At 40.7% G+C, this 19,719-nt stretch overlaps 1 protein-coding gene across 1 annotated transcript in view; it reads left to right on the forward strand.

The window, feature by feature from the left end:
- The window catches only part of LOC138141741 (calpain-8-like), a 107,950-nt gene that overhangs the window by 84,437 nt on the left and 3,794 nt on the right, over window positions 1-19,719 (forward strand). Inside the window, exons 14-19 of the mRNA XM_069062568.1 lie at window positions 2,993-3,061; window positions 5,445-5,502; window positions 10,949-11,013; window positions 16,683-16,751; window positions 17,149-17,227; window positions 18,687-18,803. Of these exons, the coding sequence (XP_068918669.1) occupies window positions 2,993-3,061; window positions 5,445-5,502; window positions 10,949-11,013; window positions 16,683-16,751; window positions 17,149-17,227; window positions 18,687-18,803 (457 nt within the window). The remainder of the gene's footprint in view (window positions 1-2,992; window positions 3,062-5,444; window positions 5,503-10,948; window positions 11,014-16,682; window positions 16,752-17,148; window positions 17,228-18,686; window positions 18,804-19,719) is intronic.

Genomic DNA, 19,719 nt, shown 5'->3' on the forward strand with positions numbered 1-19,719 from the left:
TTCTTTCTTTCTTTCTTTCTTTCTTTCTTTCTTTCTTTCTTTCTTTCCTTTCTTTCCTTTCTTTCTTTCTTTTCTTTCTTTCTTTTCTTTCTTTTTTCCAGACCTGTGATCTCATTTCATTGGGGAACTTATGGTCTTAGAGAGTGGCCTGGATCCTTGAGAAAACTCTCAAGTCACTTAAGCAATTGACTTTCCCATAGTAAACAGAATTAGGATTCACATCTAAGTCTTCTTAACTCCAAGGCTGGAGTTCTAGTCCTATGGAAGCTGCCTCTCCATCAGAAAATACCCACCTGGAGACCAGTAAACATTGCCTTGACTTGTGGTTTGTTGTTCAATTGTTTCAGTCGTGTCTAACTCTTTGTGGTCTCATCTGGAGTTTTTCTTGGCAAAGATGCTGGAGTGGTTTGCCATTTCCTTCTCCTGCTCATTAGACAGATGATGAAACTGAGGCAAACAGGGTTAAATGACTTACCCAAGATCACACAGCAAGTAGTGTCTGAGGCCAGATTTAAACTCAGGTCTTCTTGACTCCAGGCACAAAGCTCTGTCCACTACACCACCTAACTGACTTGTGGCATCTGCACTTTTTAGAGCTGCATGTTAATAGGATTTATGTAGTATTTTTCAATGTGCTTCATTATCTTATTTGATCCTCTCTACTACTCTGTAATGCATGTGCTATTATTATCCCCATTTACAGATGAGAAAACTGAGGATGGTACAGATTATGTGACTTACTCAGGGTCACACAGCTAAGTGTGTGTCTAAGGGGGGATTTGAACTCAGGTTCTGCTGACCCCAAGTCCAGAATTCTATTGTGCTACCTAGCTGCTGGGCATGTATGTATGGTATATGACCTCTGAAGTACCTCCCTACTCTGAGACTATATGAGTATGGGATTCTATAGGAATGAGTGCTAGGGTGAATGGAATTACCTGGGAAGAGTCCGTTTGGGAAAGACTCCTAAGGAAATTAGTCTAAGAGCAGAATTTTAATAACAGTGGATAGGGTTTGGCATCTAGAGCTTCAGTATAGAGCTGCTAACTGTCCCTTTTGAATGTATTAGTCCCTGGATGGTGATCGTTTGACTCTAATGAGGAGGCCCACACTGCTTAGCTCATGTTATTGTCCCTCTGGGATGGCACATCACAAGAGCAGGGTTTAAGCAGTGATGTTTCAGGGAGAGACATAAGGGTTCTGAGGCAGGGCAGCATGGGTAGGGTAGCATTAGTAGTTTATATTTCACAGCCCCAGTTCTGTCTGCTTCCATGCCCACTCAGGAATTAAAGGATCCCTTGGTACTTTTCAGAGAGAATGGACTAAGACATCTGTGGCTGCAGCATACCCCACACATCACTGAGGCTGGGTTTTGCTTTTGCTGGCTGGGTGTCACAGGAAGCATGTTCTCTCCCCTGGCAAAGACTAGATGTGGAAGGTACCTTCTTGCCATAGATTCACAAGATCATTCCTTGCTCTTTTAAGCCAAGTAATATCCAGCCTTCACCACTAGGAGTTTCTTTATCAAGGAAGCTTACTGGAAAATGCATGTACTCCTCCCCCTGTGCTTTCTTCTTCCACTTATTCTGAATCTTTGCACAGATTCAAACATTTCCTGTGGGAGTCACTGTGCAGAACTTAATACGGTGGTAGCTGCCAAGATCCTGGGTTCCTGACACTCATAATCCAAATGCGACATGTAAACACATACTTTCTGTGGCAGAAACACCCTATTTTGTCTCTATTCCCCAGATGTATTGTCTCTCCCTTTTAGAATATAAGGTTCTTGAGGTCAGGGACAGTCTTTTTTGCGTATTTGTATCCCTAGGGCTTAGCACAGTGTCTGGCACATAGTAAATGCTTCCCACATGCCCCTTTTTCTTTCATTCATTTATTCATTCACAGAAATCTTTGGATATATGGCTTTTTGCCATCTCTCAGTCACATACCTTTTCTGAGCTAATTAGAATAAAAATACCCTGGAGAATACCAGAACCCAGCTATGGAATATTCTTCTTTCATATTTGTATAGAGACAGCTAGGTGGTGCAGTGGGTAGAAAGCTGGGTCTAAAATCAGGAAGACCCAAGTTCAAATTCAGCCTCAGATATAGCCACTTAACCCTATTTGTCTCAGTTTCCTCTGATATCTATCTATCTATTTATAAGGGACCAAAAAGCACATTAGTACCTCCTCTGCAATTTATGGCCTTAGAGAATTGCCTGGGGACAGTAAGGTTCAGTGGCTTGCCCAGGGATCTTAAGGTGTGGGGATCTTGAAGGCCAGAGGTAAACCCCCCTCATTTTACTTATGAGGAAACTGAGGCTGAGAATAAGTTACTTGCCCAGGATCACATAGCTAGTAGTGTGTGTGGGGGGAGGGGGAAGAGAAAGATTTGAAACAGTCTGACTGATCCTAGTTAATTCATTGATTCAGACATGTTATTCAGAGGGCAACCCACTCTTTGCCTAGTTATCTCTTAGGGGGAACCTGTGTTCCCTTTTTCTGAGTAAGGGTTATAGGAGAGACTTTTACCCCCTTGCAATTGCCTAATAACCTCATAAGGGGATTGTGAAGAAAGTATTTTCTAAAACTCAAAACACTACATGAAGGTGAGCTGTTGTTATTGTTTTCTTGGCAGTATAGGATTTCCCCCATATTATCTCGTAAGAGCTGTTCATCTCTGTCTGGACAGATCCCTAGTTTCCATGGGGCCAAAGTGCTTTCCCTGCTGGCTGAGATTGGTCTCTCTATAGATAATTTATCCTATCCACAATGCTGAAGAGTCATGGGAATTCCCTTTCTCTCATCCCTAAGAAGCTGACTCCTAGATTTCTGCCCCACCTTCCATGATCACTATAAAAATTGCTCACATTTCTGTAGTACTTTAAGGTCAGCAAATCCCTTTATAGAAATTGGAACTAGTTGCTCCTTGTCTTTGCCCTGGGGTGGATGAGCGTGCATTTTAACTCTGCATTTTTCCTTCCCTTTAGCCCCATCCCAGTGAGGGAGTACAAGTAGAAGCCGAATTCAAGTGTCTGTTTAAGAAGCATGCTGGGGAGGTGAGTGATGGGTGTGGGAATGAGCAAGGCTCCCCAGACTGCTGTGAATATTCCAAGGACCATAGATTTTAGAGCTAGAAGGGCCCTTTGAGGCCATCTAGTTTAACCTCCTCACTTTACAGGTGAGGAAAGAGAGACATGAAGTGACTTTCCCAGTCATATGTCTATCTATCAAGTGTCAGACATGGGATCTGAGCCTATACCTTCTTGGTTCCAAGTCCAGCTCTCTCTCCACTAAACCATGCTGCCTTCTCTTTAAATCACCTGCATTCTCCCCATTCTTCCCTGCCCCTCCTCACCATACTCCCAGGGATGAAAAAGGAATAAGCCTCTGCTCACCTCAAGAAGCTACCGCTTCCCGACGTAGCCTGTCTTGAGTCTCTGGGTCCTTTTCACCACCGAGAGTTCATCATTTGAGAATCCCAGCAGTTCACAGACCAGCACTCCCATATGGTCTTCCAGGGCTTGGTTGTTCTGGGGTGCTTTATCTCCTTGCTGGGACTGCCCTCTTTCTTGAGCAAATAGCAAACCCCAGTCACACAGGTTCTGCCAAAAGAAGAACTTCTTTCTCCTCTTGTAAATTGGTCCTGTCAGTTTCAGGGCTTCTGGCTACAAAGCCTCAGCCACTGAATTCTCTCTCAATCAATACCCTTCAGAAGAAGAAGGAATAGCACAGCCCAGGTGTAAAGAGAGCTAAGTCAACTTGCCCCGAGTTTAACATGCTGAAGATGCTGCCTGCCTCTCTTTCTCTTTTGTTTCTGATGCTGCACATAGAGGATAAACTGTTCATTCTGTCTCCTGAATCGAAACTTGCACCAAGACACCCGAGTGTGGGTGCGTGCATCGTTCATGGAAAAGGGAAAGTATCTTCCCATTGATCCTCCCATCCCAGCTTGTGCTCAGTTGTTGATTGTCACAGCAACACAGAGGCCATGAAGCAAGTTAGAGACAGAGCTGGGAACAGCACTTACAAGTAATCACATAAATACAGAAAAGTTTTACTCTTGGGTGGACAATAAGATGCCCTGGGGGCCTTGGGAGTAGAAAGAAATAAAGGCCCCAGCTCCTCAGAAAGGTTCAGAACACATTTGTAGATTTAGTGATGCAGAGAGATGAAAATACATTGGGTTCCTTGAAAAAGGCCCAGGGACTTAATCTTTTGTATAGCTATTATGATGAAGAATACTAGCTGACGTTTATGAGCACCTAAGGTTTACAAAGGTCTCTATGTTATAATTCCATGTTCACAACAGTCCTGTAAGGAGGTATATGGGTATCATTATTGTCATTTTTTACAGATGAGGGAGCTGAGGTTCAGAGAGACTGAGTGCCTTGCTTCTGTATGAAAGGCTAGTGAGAGTTGGAGGCAGTTGGAGGTAACTTGGGTCTCTCCTGACTTTGACCCTAACACCAGTGCTCTGTTCTTTCTACTACTGTGTTTGCTTCAGTCATTTTAAGGTTCCTTTTTAATTATAATTTTTTATTGTTCTCCCAATTACATGATAAGACAATTTTAAAATATTTTTAAAAGGTTCAAGATCCAAATTTTATTTCTCCTTCCCCTTCCCCCCTCCCTGAGATGGTAAGACATCCAATATAGTTTATACATGTACAATCATGAAAACATTTTTAAGGTTCCTTTTAAAAAGTTTCTGATAAGCCAGGGGTCCTTAACTTAGCATCCATGGAGAGAATTCATGGATAGATTTTAAGGGATACATAAACTGGAATAGGAAGAATTACATCTTTCCCCACTAACCTCTAATTGAAATTTGGCATTTCCTTCAATTATGAGTGGAAGCAACAAACTGTTATTCTGAGAAAGGGTCCATAGGTTTACTAGAATCCAAAGGGATCATCTATAGCATGAAGAATGACTACTTCCTCAACTGTAAGATGGAAACAGAAAATACCTGCAATGAGTTCAACTCCCAGAATTGCTGTGCTTTATAAATTATAAAAGGATATGTGCACGTGAGCTTATTAAACAAGATTTGCCTAATCACTACAAATTTATACAAGGCATTTAGTTCTCCTAAATCTCTGCTTCCTGGTTTTAAATGGCCAGCCCTAGAAAGCCTTGGTTTCCTTTGTTTTGAGGTTAAATCAATAAGATATAATCAACCTCTGTCAAATACAGAAAGCTTTGAATGATAGTATCGTATGGAAATACACAGGATTCACCATCATCATCAGTACCCATCTTAGCTCAGATTTTTTGAAAATCCTGGAGGTGGCTGAGAATTTAATTTTTGAAAAACTTCAGTTTCTTTAAAACAGGGCACGAATGGATTAATCTGAACCCCATGGTAAAGTTTCTACTTCCATCTGACATTTTGAAATACTTTCAAGGCCTCATAAATCTTTGGATTCTCCTTTCTAGGATTCTGATGTCAGTGCCAATGAACTCCAAACTATTCTGAATGACTTCTTTTCTAAACGTAAGTTGCCCTTTGGGGCCTTTTAGAAGTATGATAAGAGCCTAAGAGAGAGGTGCTTTAGGCATCATTATTCTCAAGTTAACACTGAAGGAGGAGGAGCGGAGAGACTCCACACCAGTGGAGGGTGCAGGACTAAAGATTTGGACTGCGGGACCTTTGACTTTGACTCAGCTCAGACCAGATCAATGGCTTCAGCAATCCATCCCCTTGGGTTTGCTACTTAATGACTAGCATAACAATGAGTTAGGGAGGATTGGAGAGTAAGGGAGGGAGTGTAGAGGTGGTGTTATGGAGATAGGCAGTATACCTGCTTAGTTTGAAGAAGATAATTGTCCACAGCATGACAGCAACACTATACAGTCCAACCAGGATCTTTCCAGGCTAATTTAATCTATCCTGACAAGCGTGAGTGAAGTTTTTATTGTGACCCAAAAAATGGTGTACAGAACCCTGCAAGGAAAAGAACACTGCACCATAGGAATATTCAGACATTTTGTCAACACTATGCAAAGTTATGTGCAGAGTAATACATGCTAATTTTCATCAGATCAGTTCAACTATATACAGAAGAGGACCTTACTGAAGGTGGTCAGTTTTGAGAACTTTGAGGGATTAATTCTCAAGGTATTTGGAAGACAGGAAGATATAAAGGCTCAGAAAGAAAAAGGTTGGACCTTATTTGTACCAAAAAACCCTAACTGAGAGACTATCAATACTGACTCTTGTATCTATTCTCCCATCTTGGTGAGAATAATGCAAACACATGGAGAACATACTTGATAAGGTCATGAGAAGGGAATGGTCAGGGTTCACAAATGATATTCTACAGCAGGCTACATCTTCACAGTCACAAAATTGGCTGAAAGGTATAGAGAAAACAATCCTACCGTGCAGATTGTTTGCTATGAAAAAGTATTTGATTGGGTCAAGCAAAATGTCACTCTGAAGACTCTCCCCCAACAAAGTGTCTCCCAGAGGTCTGTCAGAATCATGTAAGAGTCTATGAAAACTGTAAAAACAAGATAATGTACTGTGATGACACTCTGATAATCAACATCAAGGGATAGACACTAGACTTGTGATTTTACTGCTGCTTCAAGTGAGGAAATTTCTTTTCCAGTGCAGATTGGTACTTTCTCACAACTCTTGGTCTTAGAAAGTTTCCTAGAGTACTGAGAAATTAAATAACTTGCCAGGGCTCACATAGCCAGTATGTGTCAGAGGCAGAACTTTGAACCTAGGTTTCCCTGACTTTGAGAGCAGCTCATAATCTGCTATGCCAAATTGATAATATCAACTGAGGTATGAAACAGAGAGATGCTCACTCAAGGTGTCTGCCTTTGTAATGGCAGATGAAGAAACAGGTTGAGAATGTTTAAATGACTTACCAATGGTCAGCTAGTAAATGTCTAAGGAACTATTTGAACTCAGGCTTTCATGACTCCTAGTCCAAAACTCTATCCGTAGGAAGATAGGTTCTCGAGGGTTCAAATCAAAGAGGGATTTTCTATGATGGTGAGGTTCTCTTGATGTTTCTATCCGATGACAGTATTGTTTTAATTTCCTCATGACCCATCTCTTAGCTGATATCCAAAAGAGTTCAGCTTTGCTATGCACACAAGAAGAAACAAATGGATAAAAATTTCCTATTGTCAAAACTATGATATACAGTTGAATGAACAGCTCATAGATCTTGTCTATTATGCTACAAATGGCCAATGTATTAATCTCAAAATTAAACAAGAGAATGAGAGAGAGGTGTCTTTGAGAAATTACTCAGTGATTTTAATGACCTTAACATTCTTCTTGGAACAGACTTATTTTTTTTTAAATGAAAGTGATGCTGTAGATCCTCCATAAAATCTTACTGATACCTCCTCATGCTATAGAGGTGACCCTATGTTATTAAAAGCCATGTCAGTAGAGTTCAAGCTATGGCAGATTCTACTATGTAAGAAAGACTTCAAATATGGTACTAGAATCAAGTTCAAAGAGGTTCACCAGCAGCAGCCTAGTCACTTGGTGATGAATTCTAAGATCATGGCAACCCATAAAACAAAGAAATATGCAAAATTGTGTGTCTTCTTTCCACCTCTGCAGCAACACTGGCAGAGGGTGATAAGAGTCATATTGTTTTTTGCCCATCTATAACTTTAATTTAGCCATTGCTACTCTAAATGTGAGATCCTCATCTGATGTCCAAAGGATGGTCAAAATAACAGAGGAACTAAATTGTTATCATCTTGACAGTCTTGCTAAGAGTGAAACCAGAAGACACAAGTTGCATCTAAATGTTAAGTTTGGCTCACAGATTTTCTTTAGGGAGGAACATAAAGGAGTTGGGCATAACTGGATTTATATTGCATCCAAAGGCAACAAGAAGCATAACGTTATGGGATATTCAGTAATCTCATGTCATGGTGCTCAAAATAAATATTTGGAAAAAGACCACCATGAGAATAACTGCGGCTTATGCACCAACATTTGTTGGTGAAGATAAAGAGTTAGAAAGATTCTATGAAACTTGATAAGAAATCCTCCAAATTAATCAGTATATACTTTGGTACTTGATGACTTTCATACAAAGGTAGGCATAGGTAAGAATGGTGAAAAACTTGTTGGAAAATATGGATCAGAAATAAAGATTAAGAAAAACTAGAGACTTGTAAGCTACTCAGGGGACTCATGCTTATATATTATAAAATCTCATGCTTAAATATTATAAATACCTTCTTAGAGAAAAGAATTGAAATGCTCTGGAAATAGGAAATACTGAATAACATTACAAAAAACAAAAATGAATATATTTTAGTAGACAAGAAATAACTCATTTCTGATGTGGGAGTAATTTCTGAATCAGCTATCATTATATTACATGAAGAGTCAAACCATCACCACTTTAGAGCAAAGGTTAAAATTTCTACAAAGGTAGAAGGAAAAATAAAAAAGAGGAAAAGAAGATGTGTAATGAATACTACTCCAACTTGTTTAAAAAAGTTATTGATTGGGTGGCCAGGTAGCACAGCGAGTAAGAGCACCAGCTCCAGTGTTGGGACGACCTGGAGATCGAATACCGGGCTCAGACACTCGGCACCACACCCAGAAATAACTGGCCGTGTAACCTTGAGCAAGTTACTTAACCCCGATTGCTTAAAAAAAAAAAAGTTATTGATACCAAATAAGATATTGACAGGAGAAAGGATATAGACACTGATTACAATAATTTGAAATGAAAGTTTAGCTGTTATAAATTGATGACTATAATGAGGATTTAAAGAAAAGTCTAAAAATGTCTTCACTAGTAAAAATTTGATTTGCTTGACAGAGTGGAGAGATATGGTAGCCAAGGGCCCTACTGGTTTAGAATACAGATTCATTGGAAGAATCTTATGGTGCAGGATAGAAGTTATGAGCAGTATTGCTTTATAAAACAGAAAAGAAGTATGTGTAGGGAATCAATTGAAAGAAAGCCTGGTTAGGGACCCAATTAAATAATCACCCGGAAGGCATTTAAAGATGAAAATGAAAGGAGAACAGCAAAAGGTGGATGGAAATGATCTGCAAAGATTTTTTGCAACTAAATCTTTTGGCTGTCCAGAGAAGGGAACTACAGCATTTAGACTCTAACTTCACTGTTCCTGACATGCTCATTGAATAGATGGAAATGACACATAAAGAGAACAAATATACTAAAAGTAGCTGGATTAGACTAATTGTACCTAGAGGAGTTCCATGCTGGAGGTTACACAACTGAGAGGGAATTAAGAGATCAATTCATGAAGTACCTGAAGGAAGAAAAGATACTTAAAGTGTCAAAACAATCTTGAATCTTTTTATGACAAATAAAAAGTTAATGAAAGATCAACAACTACCATCCTATATGCCTACCTCCCATCTATAGAAAATATTTATGAGAATAATAGAACATATGTATCAAGAGTATCTTTGAAGAGGGAATTAGTAGGAAAAACTGATAGATAACTTGTGTGCTCCATTGTTATCCATATAATGTCAAGAAATCACAAGGAAAACCTCCAACTTGTTGCATACATACGTCAAAATTCTTTAAGATTTCCTTCAGGGTAGACCCCCTTTGGGGAATTTATGGAAGCAGATAGTTAAGAATCATCAAAGTTAAAAGGGGAATTGAACTATATGATTTCTGAGGTTTCTATTATCTCTAAATCCTTGAAGTTTGTGTTGACTTATTTTCAGTTTCTTGAATCCAGTACACAAGAGGCTTCTGAGCATAACCAAAAGAGCTATCTACTTAATGGCAACAACATAAGAGGAAGTTGACCTCTTGAGTTTTGAAAAACCAACACTGGTCCCAAGGAACAGATAATGAAACACTTCCTTTCTCATAGCAGAGAGGCAGGTACAACTAGAGCAGAACGTCATATTAGATATGGTCTTCATATGGGATGTTTTTACTTAATTGTTTAATTTTTGTGACAAGAGAGGGTTCAATCTGGTGGGCGGAGGAAATTTCTCCTTTATGTATATTTGTGATAGAATGACAAAAATATATATTTTTAGAAGAATAGATCTCTTACAATAGTAAAAGGCATTTACTCAGCACAGCAACCTAGTATGGGTTGTATGCAGAACACTGGGCCATCTCCTGGTATCTGTAGTCACTCACTAGGAGTAGAGATGTTGAGAGAGTATAGTTATCCCTTCTACATCACAGGGGTTAAGGGCATGGCACCCCCACAAGCTGGAAAATCTGTGTAAAATTCTTTGGTCCTCCCTTTGGACTAGAGAAGAAGTTTGAATTATTATGGTATTAAAAGATAAAGTATATTGATATTATACAATACTATACATATATTTTATGCATTTCTGAGTTTGTAGACTTTTTCTGTTTCATCTGCTGGCTTTTATGTGTTGTGTGTAGCTTCTGCAAAACTCCCCCAAAATTCCCATTTAATTTCTTATGCCAATCCACCATATATTGAAACCTCAATAGGAAAGTTGTGATGTGGAAGGGATGACTGTAAAGACGTCCTCATTCAGCTGTTCCAGAGTCTCGGGGGGTGGGGGGGGGGGGGGGGGGAGGTGTCTTGTGACAATGGATCAAGTCCTTCAGTCCTTAAGACATCTACTCTTGCCTGTTTCTCTAACTCCAGTGGTTCTTCCTTTCCAGGGAAAACAAGTGAGACCTAACCTCTGCTCCTAGGTGTTGGGGAAGAGAGTGGCAAGTAAGACTGAGAATAGTGGGTGCTCTTCAGGACATCAATGACATTTAGCAAATGTCATGAAGCAGATGTGGTCCTTGAGCTGAGAGCAGATTGCCAGTGAACCAGTCACATGGGCCTACTTTTCCTGCCAGAGGACCCTAAGAACTCAGGGCTGATGCATTTTGTGGCGCTCTGCCAGGGACATCATTTTCCCTGCTCTCAAGTGCCTCTGAAACTTCCCTTCTTTTTATTCAAACATTTAGGAAGAGACGTGAAATTTGATGGATTCAACATCAATACCTGCAGAGAAATGATCAGCCTTTTGGATGTATCCTTTCAGAATCACTTTCTCTTGTTTTGTAGGAGAGAAGAATTTAGAGCTGGAAGGAATGTCAGAGATCAGTTTCATAATTTACTAGATAAAGAATATACCCAAGAGATATGAAATGACTTTTCCAAGGTCACACAGATAGTAAATATTAGAGCCAAGTTTCAAACTCCTATCTCATGCCATTTCTTCTCCACCATGCTCACTTTATTTTCTGTAGCTCCTAAATTCTGTCTGACTTTTTAGATCTTCTAAACCCCAAAGTTGCAAAGCAGGCAAAGTTTGTCTTGGGGAGAAAGCTCTTTTCTGGCAAAGCTTCCATCAGTTCCTTAATTCACATGAAGGTATAAATGATTGATAATAGATTAATGTATTACACCCCCTACCAGGGGTACTTAAATTTGAAAAGGGATCAAGACCTTCAGTTAAAGGGATGAAGTTATTGAGGTAGAATTTCACTTATCAGCCAGCAGCTGGAAGATGAGGATGAAGCTGATACCACATTCCCTTCCCCCCCAGCTCCCATATCCCTAGCCTGTCAATAATTACTCCCATCACTGTTCCAATATCCCCCCTGCTGGTTAACTCTGCAGAAAGTGCTGCTGGACTGTCTGCAGATCCAGTCCCTAAAAACTTTTGCAGGCACATACAGGACCTGAGCTGGTCTGTCTGACACACTGTGTAGCATCAGAGCTTAGAATTGTTTACCATGGGATGGAGGCTGCAGCATCCAGCCAGTGCTTCCCTCCAGCAACCACTCAGCAGGCAGAGGTGCATACTCTCATTACCATCAGCTTCTCCACTGTAATTGGTATTCAGCAGAGCTGATGCACACTGGGGAACACAACAGGCAAGCAGGCCTTCAAGTCTGACAGCAGAGCCAAGTCCCTGCGTCTACCTGCGTGCCAACCTGGCTGCCTTCATGTTCTAAATGAGGGCTTAGTCAGCATGTTGCATCTCAGGGTACAGGACTCTTTGGTATTTTGTATGAGATGAGGGTCTTCAGATATTCCAGAGCCTACCCTCTACACTGAATTAGGTATCTGGGTCAGGTAAGAGGTGTGTGCCTGACAATTTTGGGTCCTAGAGGAGGGCTGACCTCTTAAGGGATAATTAAATTCTAAGGACAATCCCTGGATTGGGGGCAGTTTGAACATTAGAAAATTAGAACAGGAAGGGAACTTCGAGATCATTTTCAGCTTCTTAATGTTGTAGCTAGGAAAAGGAGTGGTGAACATGATCTGCCCAAGGTCATAGTGCTAGTCAGTGGTGAAACTCATCCCATCATACTATATTATAGACATCATTCTTTCCCCCCTTTTTAATTCATAGCTACAGTTTAATGTAGGTTGTGGCTAAAGTATAAAAACTCAGGCTAATGTTAGTTCTAAGTACAAACTTAAATTTGCAATACTGTTGTCACTAAAGGATCATGTATGAGAGACCCTGGGAGCTTGGTGCCCTTCTCTAGGTAGCCAAGTTTGCTTAGTAGCAGCTATAGGTGTTAGGTCCTCTTGTTATCTTTTCTTTAAAGATGAGGAAACTGAGGCAGACAGAGGTTAAGTGACTTGTCCAGAGTCACACAACTAGTAAGCCTCTATGTCTATATTTGAACTCAGGTCTTCCTGACTCTAAGTGCTTTCCACTATGCCCCGAATCAGATAAATTCTGCCATTACTACAGGAATGACATCTGCTCTCCTATAGCTTTGCTCTATAAAGCTCTACTCATCATTCCTCTGTCTTTCCAAACCAAAACATTCCTGATATCACCTTTTCCTATATTTGTTGTCTCTTCCATTAGGATGTAAGTTCCTTGAAGTCAGAACCTGTCTGTTTGTATATCTGTATCCCTGGGGCTTAGCACAGTATTTGGCATATAATTGCTTTTTCACTCCATCTAGGAGTAAACTGAAACTCAGAGAGTTGAGATTTCTTTTCTAAAGTCACACAAGTAGTAAGAAGAGGAACTAGCATTTGAACCATGGCTTCTCCAATCCAAATCCAGTGTGCTCTCCTCTATACCATGCTGTCCCCTTTTTGATGGCTTCACATAGTTGGATGCGAGTATCCTTAGCACCTAGGACAGCGCTTGTAGGTATTTATATTCCCATGCAATCAGTCAGTCAACATTCATTAAGCACCTACTATGTGCCAGGTACTGTGCTAAGCATTGGGGATACAAAAAGAGGCAAAAGACAGTCCCTGCCCTCAAGGAGCTTACAATCTAAGGAAGGAGACACCATACAAAAAGATATATGCAAAGCAAAATATATACAGGATAAATAGGAAATAATTAACAAGAGGAGGCACTGGAATGAAATGGAGTTGGAAAGGCTTCCTTTAGAAGGTGGGATTTTAGCAGGGTTGTAATGATAAATGTTTGTAAATTGAATAAGAATAAATGTGCTGTCAAAGAACTCTGCTAGGTGTTACTAGGTGTTATTAGAAAATAGTACTGGGAAGAATGCTCTTTTGAAAAGCATACACATATACATATACACACATGAAAGGTATTGTCTTCATCTTAGAGAGGCATGAATGCCCTCTTCCTGGAGCTTATCAGTGCTGGTCATTGCCATGGTCCTACATGTCTTCAACCTCTGTGCTCATCCTTCCATGGGCCCTTGTGCTTCTTAACTTAATTTTTGTATCAGGAGAATCTACAGGGTGTTGACAATATATTCCTTGCTTTACTACAAATAGCTCCTTGATCTCTGAGTCATCCCAATCAAGACAAGCCTGCCGGTATAGCTTCCTTTTAAGGGATGTCTGGTAGACAAGCATTAAATAGCAAACACTTGCTCTTCACATTGGCATTTGCATCTGTTTCCTTGCTCCACAAGAGCCCCTGTGATGTTGTCATCCCCTATCTTACAGGTGTTCTCATTCTTTAAGTGTTCCCCATTAGGCTGTTTAGGCAGTTTGCAGTGTATCAAGGATTGGTTCAGCACCTTTCACCATGAGTAGTTGTAAAAACACAAACTATTTTTTTTTCCCCTGAAACCGGGTCTCTCTGTTTTACCCAAGCAGAAAGTGCAGTGGCCACTAATGGGTCTGATCCTCCTGCCGATAGATGCAGGAATTTTGAGCTGCTTTGTTTCCAATCTGGGCTGGTTCACCCCCTTTAGACAGCCTGGTGGCCTTCTCCTCCCCCCATTTCAGGGGCTCACCATATTGGTGCCACACTTAGCATGGACGCCTGAATAGCTTAGCACACTGCAGCCAAGAACTCATGAGCTCAAGAAATCCACCAGCAGTAGCCTCTTCAGTAGTAGGTATTACAGGCATGTATCACCATACCCCAACAAACATTCTTTAGGCACTGTCTTTGGGAGGACGTCGTCGGTATCTTTCATAACTGGCAGACAGATAATCATGTTGTTGGGAGTTAGCAGCTTTATCTATTTGCAGAACATAGGTAGACAACTGCTTTTGAATCTCATGAAAGCTGATGACCTTTCTCCACATTTTGGCATCGCTGCTGACAGATTAATTGGAGTTGTGTCTTTTTAGACCAGGGTAAAGTGGATAGAGCCATGGGCCTTGGAGTTAGGAAGATTCATTTTCCTGAGTTCAAATTCAGCCTCAGACACTTTCTAGCTGTGTGACCCTGGACAAATCACTTAATATGGTTCACCTCAGTTTCCTCATCTATAAAAGGAATTGGAGAAGGAAATGGCAAACAATTCCAGTATTCTTTGCCAAGGAATCCCCAAATGGGTTCATGAAGAGTTGGACATGACTGAACAACAACAACAACAACAATTTTAGACCTTACTATAAAGGTCTTTTGGGTTCCCTTAGTCCCCTAGGCCAATTAAACTTTTAGATATTGCTGTGTCTTCTTGGATCTGGGACACAGATTGGCAAGGCAGAAAGGACCTAAGTTCAAATCCTAGTACTGCTAGTTATTGCCTATGTGACGGAGGGCAACTCTCTTCCTTCCTCCCTCCCTCCCTCCCTCCCTCCCTCCCTCCCTCCCATCCTCCTTCTGTCTCTGTCTCTGTCTCTCTCTGTCTCTCTCTCTGTCTCTCTCTCTCTGTCTGTCTCTCTCTCTCTGTCTGTCTGTCTCTCTCTCTGTCTGTCTCTCTCTCTCTCTCTCTCTCTCTCTCTCTCTCTCTCTCTCTCTCTCTCTCTCTCTCTCTCTCTCTCGGCAATTGGAGTTCAGTGACTGGCCCAGGGTCACATAGCTAGTAAATGTCTGAGGCCATATTTGAACACAGGTCTTCCTGACTCCAGGTCCAATGCTCTATCCATTGTGTCACCTAGCTCTCAAGACCCTCTATCTCTTTGGGCCATAGAGGGGGTTGGACTAGATGACCTTAGGGTCCCTTCAAACTCTAAATCCTATACTCTTTATAGAATCTTTCTCACTCTTCATCAAAATTTGTTACCTCTTAGTTCTGCCTTCTGCTGCTCCTCAATGAGAATATGTGTACTGAACACGTACTTCCTAACTGGCTTAGGTATAATACTATTGGATAGATGTTTAGCAGTGGTGTGGTGCTGGGAAGTGGGGCTATAATGGTAAGCATGACTGTCAATTACTCTTATTCCCTACCTCTCCCACATACCTCTTTTTCTGGATGAACTACTCTTACCTTTGGACCAGACTTTCTGTCTAGTCACTTCCTAGGTTCTTCCTGTCTAGGAGGGATTTTCCTCTTGAACTAAGCCTGGGGAAAACAGTGACAGAAACCGGTCTCAGTTTTAGCCCAGCTAGTCACAGATCCCAAGTGATTGCTGACTCATTCATTGCCTAAAAGGATTCCAGTATAAGTATTCTCTCTCTGCCCTTGAAGTTGTAAAAATGAATCAATAATTCCCTTTTTCATCTCTGAGCTCCTAGCCAGTGCATTTTTAGCAAAAATCACTGCTGCTTCAAAATCTCTATCCCTTTCCCTCCTCCCCTAGGATACAGCCCCCCATCTGGTGCCTTCACAATAAGTACAACCACATTAGCAGTGCTTATGGTTAAGTATTTATCTCAATTGCCTGCTTAAGAGGCAAAGTAAACATTTAAACAAAGAAAAGTAACAAACTTGTAAGAAACAGATTTTCCTGGTTCTAGGGGAAAAAACTTCATGCTCTCACTCTCTCCAGAGAGGGGAGCAAGAGAGCCTAATGGGGTAAGGGAATGATGTGGGGGTGGGTTGGAGGGTGTAACTCAGACACAACATTCATCTTAAAATGTCTAATGTATGATCTGCGCACATAGCTCCATCCTAGAGTCTTGAGATGGTATTCTCATGGCACTACTTCCATCTGTGGCTTCTCCTCACTGGTTCCCAAGACTACTCTATGTCTTATTTCTCAGGACTATTCACAACTTTCCCTCCCTACAATGCCAAAGGATAGGAAGGACTAGCTTGTCAGTTACTTGTATCTCTTCAGTCACAGGGTCAGGGAAAAATTTCTTAGGGTTCAAGGAAAGAAATGCTGAGGGAATTCCTGTCCAACAAGCTGACATTCATCTTTGGTGTCCTCATCTCTTTGGCTAAGTATAGCATTATATTTGTCTTTGAGGCAAATTTGAAAAACATATACAAGAGACTGATCTGAAGCTGACACCTGATAGGATGACTCCTCCATAAGAAAAAAAATTGCAGGGTGCATAGACTTTAGTCTAAACTGTTGTTATCTATACTATGTCCTTAACATGTCAAGAATAATGGGACAGGCACTTTGGGATTTGTAAATCTCAAGACACTGTGGCTGAAGATTCAGAAGTATTTGGTAACTATTCATTTAATTCTTTCTATCTCCTCCAAATCCTAATTCTACATCCCAAAAGTCATCCCTGTATTGTTCTAGGTTAATTTAGGTACTCAACTTTCTAGTTATAATCACCATGACACTTATGTATGTTATGGTTCAAGATAAGATAAAGAGGAGATGAAAAATTAGAGAACAAAATACCAACTCCCCAAACAAAAGCCTCCACTATCCCAGAGAAGTAATGATTGTCTTACCCTGGTGTTCAAGACAAACATTTATCTCTGTTCTTACTCCTTCTGGGAAGAGAGGGCAGATTTTCACCCTAGGAGTGAGTCACTAGGAGTAGGGGAGAGCATGAGCTCCTGAAATTTTCACAAAGGATTATTTTCTGCTTGGCATTTCTTCTCTGTTTCAGGAGATCTACCAGGAAGTAGATGCCAATCACTCAGGAACCATCAATACCCATGAGATGAGGACAGCTTTCAAGAAAGCAGGTGGGACTGATCTCTGGTCAGGGTCTTGAGACCCAAATTTTCAAGTTTAAAATTGAGATACAAATATAATGTCATTGTGATTATTGATAGTTTCATAATAAAAACCAACAGAGAAAGATACTTTTTTTTTTTTGCTTTTTTGGAGGGCAGTTGGGGTTAAGTAACTTGCCCAAGGTCACACGACTAGTTTGTGTGTGTGTGTGTATGTGTGTGTGTTAAGTGCCTGAAGCTGGATCCGAACTCAGGTCCTCCTGGCTCCAAGGCCAGCGCTTTACTCACTGTGCCACCTAGCTGCCCCAAGATCCTTGTTGAAGAATAAATGTTGATCTTTTGGTAGAGGGAGAGTTCCTTATTATGTGTCTGTCTAAAAATAAATCAGCATAGATTTATCGAGCACCTATTGTATGCAAAGCATCCTAATAGTTGCCATACTTTAAGTTTTTCTAAGAGCTTTTACTTTATCAGAGGGAGAGATGGCAGCAATTTTAGGACTTTATCCATATTCCCTAGAGTTCTGTTGGCTGAGGAACCTGAAAGGGATGCCTGGTAGTTGTTTTCTTATCTCTCCCCACCTTTACTTTTAGTATGTGGATATAAAAAGAGATACTCAGATGAAAAATGAGAGAGCACACACTGATGAATCCAGACCTCTCTCTGGAAGTTTTGTTAGTTAATATGTTCGAACTTAAGATTTTCTGGACCCTGATCAGCAGTTTTCTTCTGAATCCTCAGCCTTTGGATCCTTTCTGATCCCCTCCAGTTGCTGGTGCCTGCTTTCTCTGCTCCAATAACATTGTGTCCATATTATATATTCCTAAATATATACCTGGTGCCAGTGAATAGAGAGTTGGATCTGGAGTCAGGAAGATGGAGATGGCTATATACTCCAGTATCTTTGTCAAGAAAATGCCTCCTAAAAATGGGGTTATGGACAGTTGAACATGATTGAAATAACTGAACAACAAAATAATATGTACATGTTGTCTCAACCTACCTAGACTGTAAACTCCTTGAGGACAGGGTCTGTACTTATATTCCCAGAGCTTAGTATAATTACTAAGTATAGTAGGCTCTGAATAAATGTTTGGTGATTGATTGATTAACAGCCATCCATCTTTTCTTGACCTTCTAGGTATCTGTTTCACCACAATGTATGATCTGAACCATATCACAATTGACATTAATAGGAAGAGGCCTATCCTTGGCTACCATATTGGACAAGTAGACCCTGTCCAGGGTCACTATAAAGAAGTCAATAAAACACATATAGCATCAACTGGAGGGGGACCTATGAAGGACCAGTTGGCCTGCTTTACAAATTTATGCAAAACCATAGTAAAGCTTCTTTGCCGTCCTCCTTCCCCATCCTCTCCCAGTCCTTGGGGAGGGTTCAGTTTCACTGCTGACAAAGAAAAGATTTGGTCATTCTCTCAAACCTGTCTCCATTCTGTCCCTCCAGGCTTCACCCTCAACAACCAAGTACAACAGGCAATTGCTGTGCGCTATGGGGGCAGTGCTCTCAGTATTCACTTTGACAGTTTTGTTGCCTGCATGATACGGCTGGAGAATCTCTTCAGTGAGTTGTCCCTTATCCTTGCTCCCCTCCCCATTTATCTCCAGATTGATCGGGGAGGGATTATAGTGCCTTGAACCAGTACTGGCTTAGTACTTGAACCAGTACTAAGCATTTGTGAGGCTTAGCGGTCTAATCCAACTATAGCATTTTCCCTCTAGTTGGTGAGAGAGCATAGACAGAGATAGTTAAGTATAGAAAAAGCTGGGAAAATATTGTATGTGAACTGAGGTCATGGTGACTGCCTTATTCTTCAGGAGAAGAATTAGAGTCATTATTTTATTCCACAAATATTTACTGAGGTCATATTTATATGCATGGGTACATGTATATATGTATGTATATACATATATGTGTATAAGTATATGCATACATTCACACACATATCTGTTGCCCCAAATTAGATATCATGGGTGATAGATACATAAAGATACATTGAATGTTGCCATGTAACTATCTGCGTTGCTTTGTCCAATTACTTCTCTTCTGTGAAGTTTAGTTTCCTTATCTTTTTGAAAAGGCATTTTTATAACACCTACTATGTGCCAGGTACTGTACTAAGTGCTTTTAAAAAATATCTCATCTGTAAAGTGAGAGTTTGGGCTAGATGGCCATTAAGGTCACCTTCTAGCTCTAGCTCCTATGATCTCTCCTCTCTTGGAGCTTACAGGTATCTCAGGCAAATTCATGATCTCCTGAAAGACATTAGAAAGATCACTCAGGTTTTTCATAAGATTTAGAGCTAGAAGGGGCCTCAGAGATTATGCGGTCACATGTTTTAATTGTACAGATGAGGCACCTGAGAACTCAAATGACCTGGCCAATATCACATAGGTAGTAGATTGCAAAGGTGAGATTAAATTTCAGGGAACAGGGAATCTAATCTAATGTATATGGCATGTGGCCTCTGCTTCCACTG

This window comes from Petaurus breviceps, unplaced genomic scaffold (assembly GCF_028583685.1).
Source record: "Petaurus breviceps papuanus isolate PSGF00001 unplaced genomic scaffold, PetGlider_PUasm1.0 90466, whole genome shotgun sequence".
Classification (NCBI taxonomy): domain Eukaryota; kingdom Metazoa; phylum Chordata; class Mammalia; order Diprotodontia; family Petauridae; genus Petaurus; species Petaurus breviceps.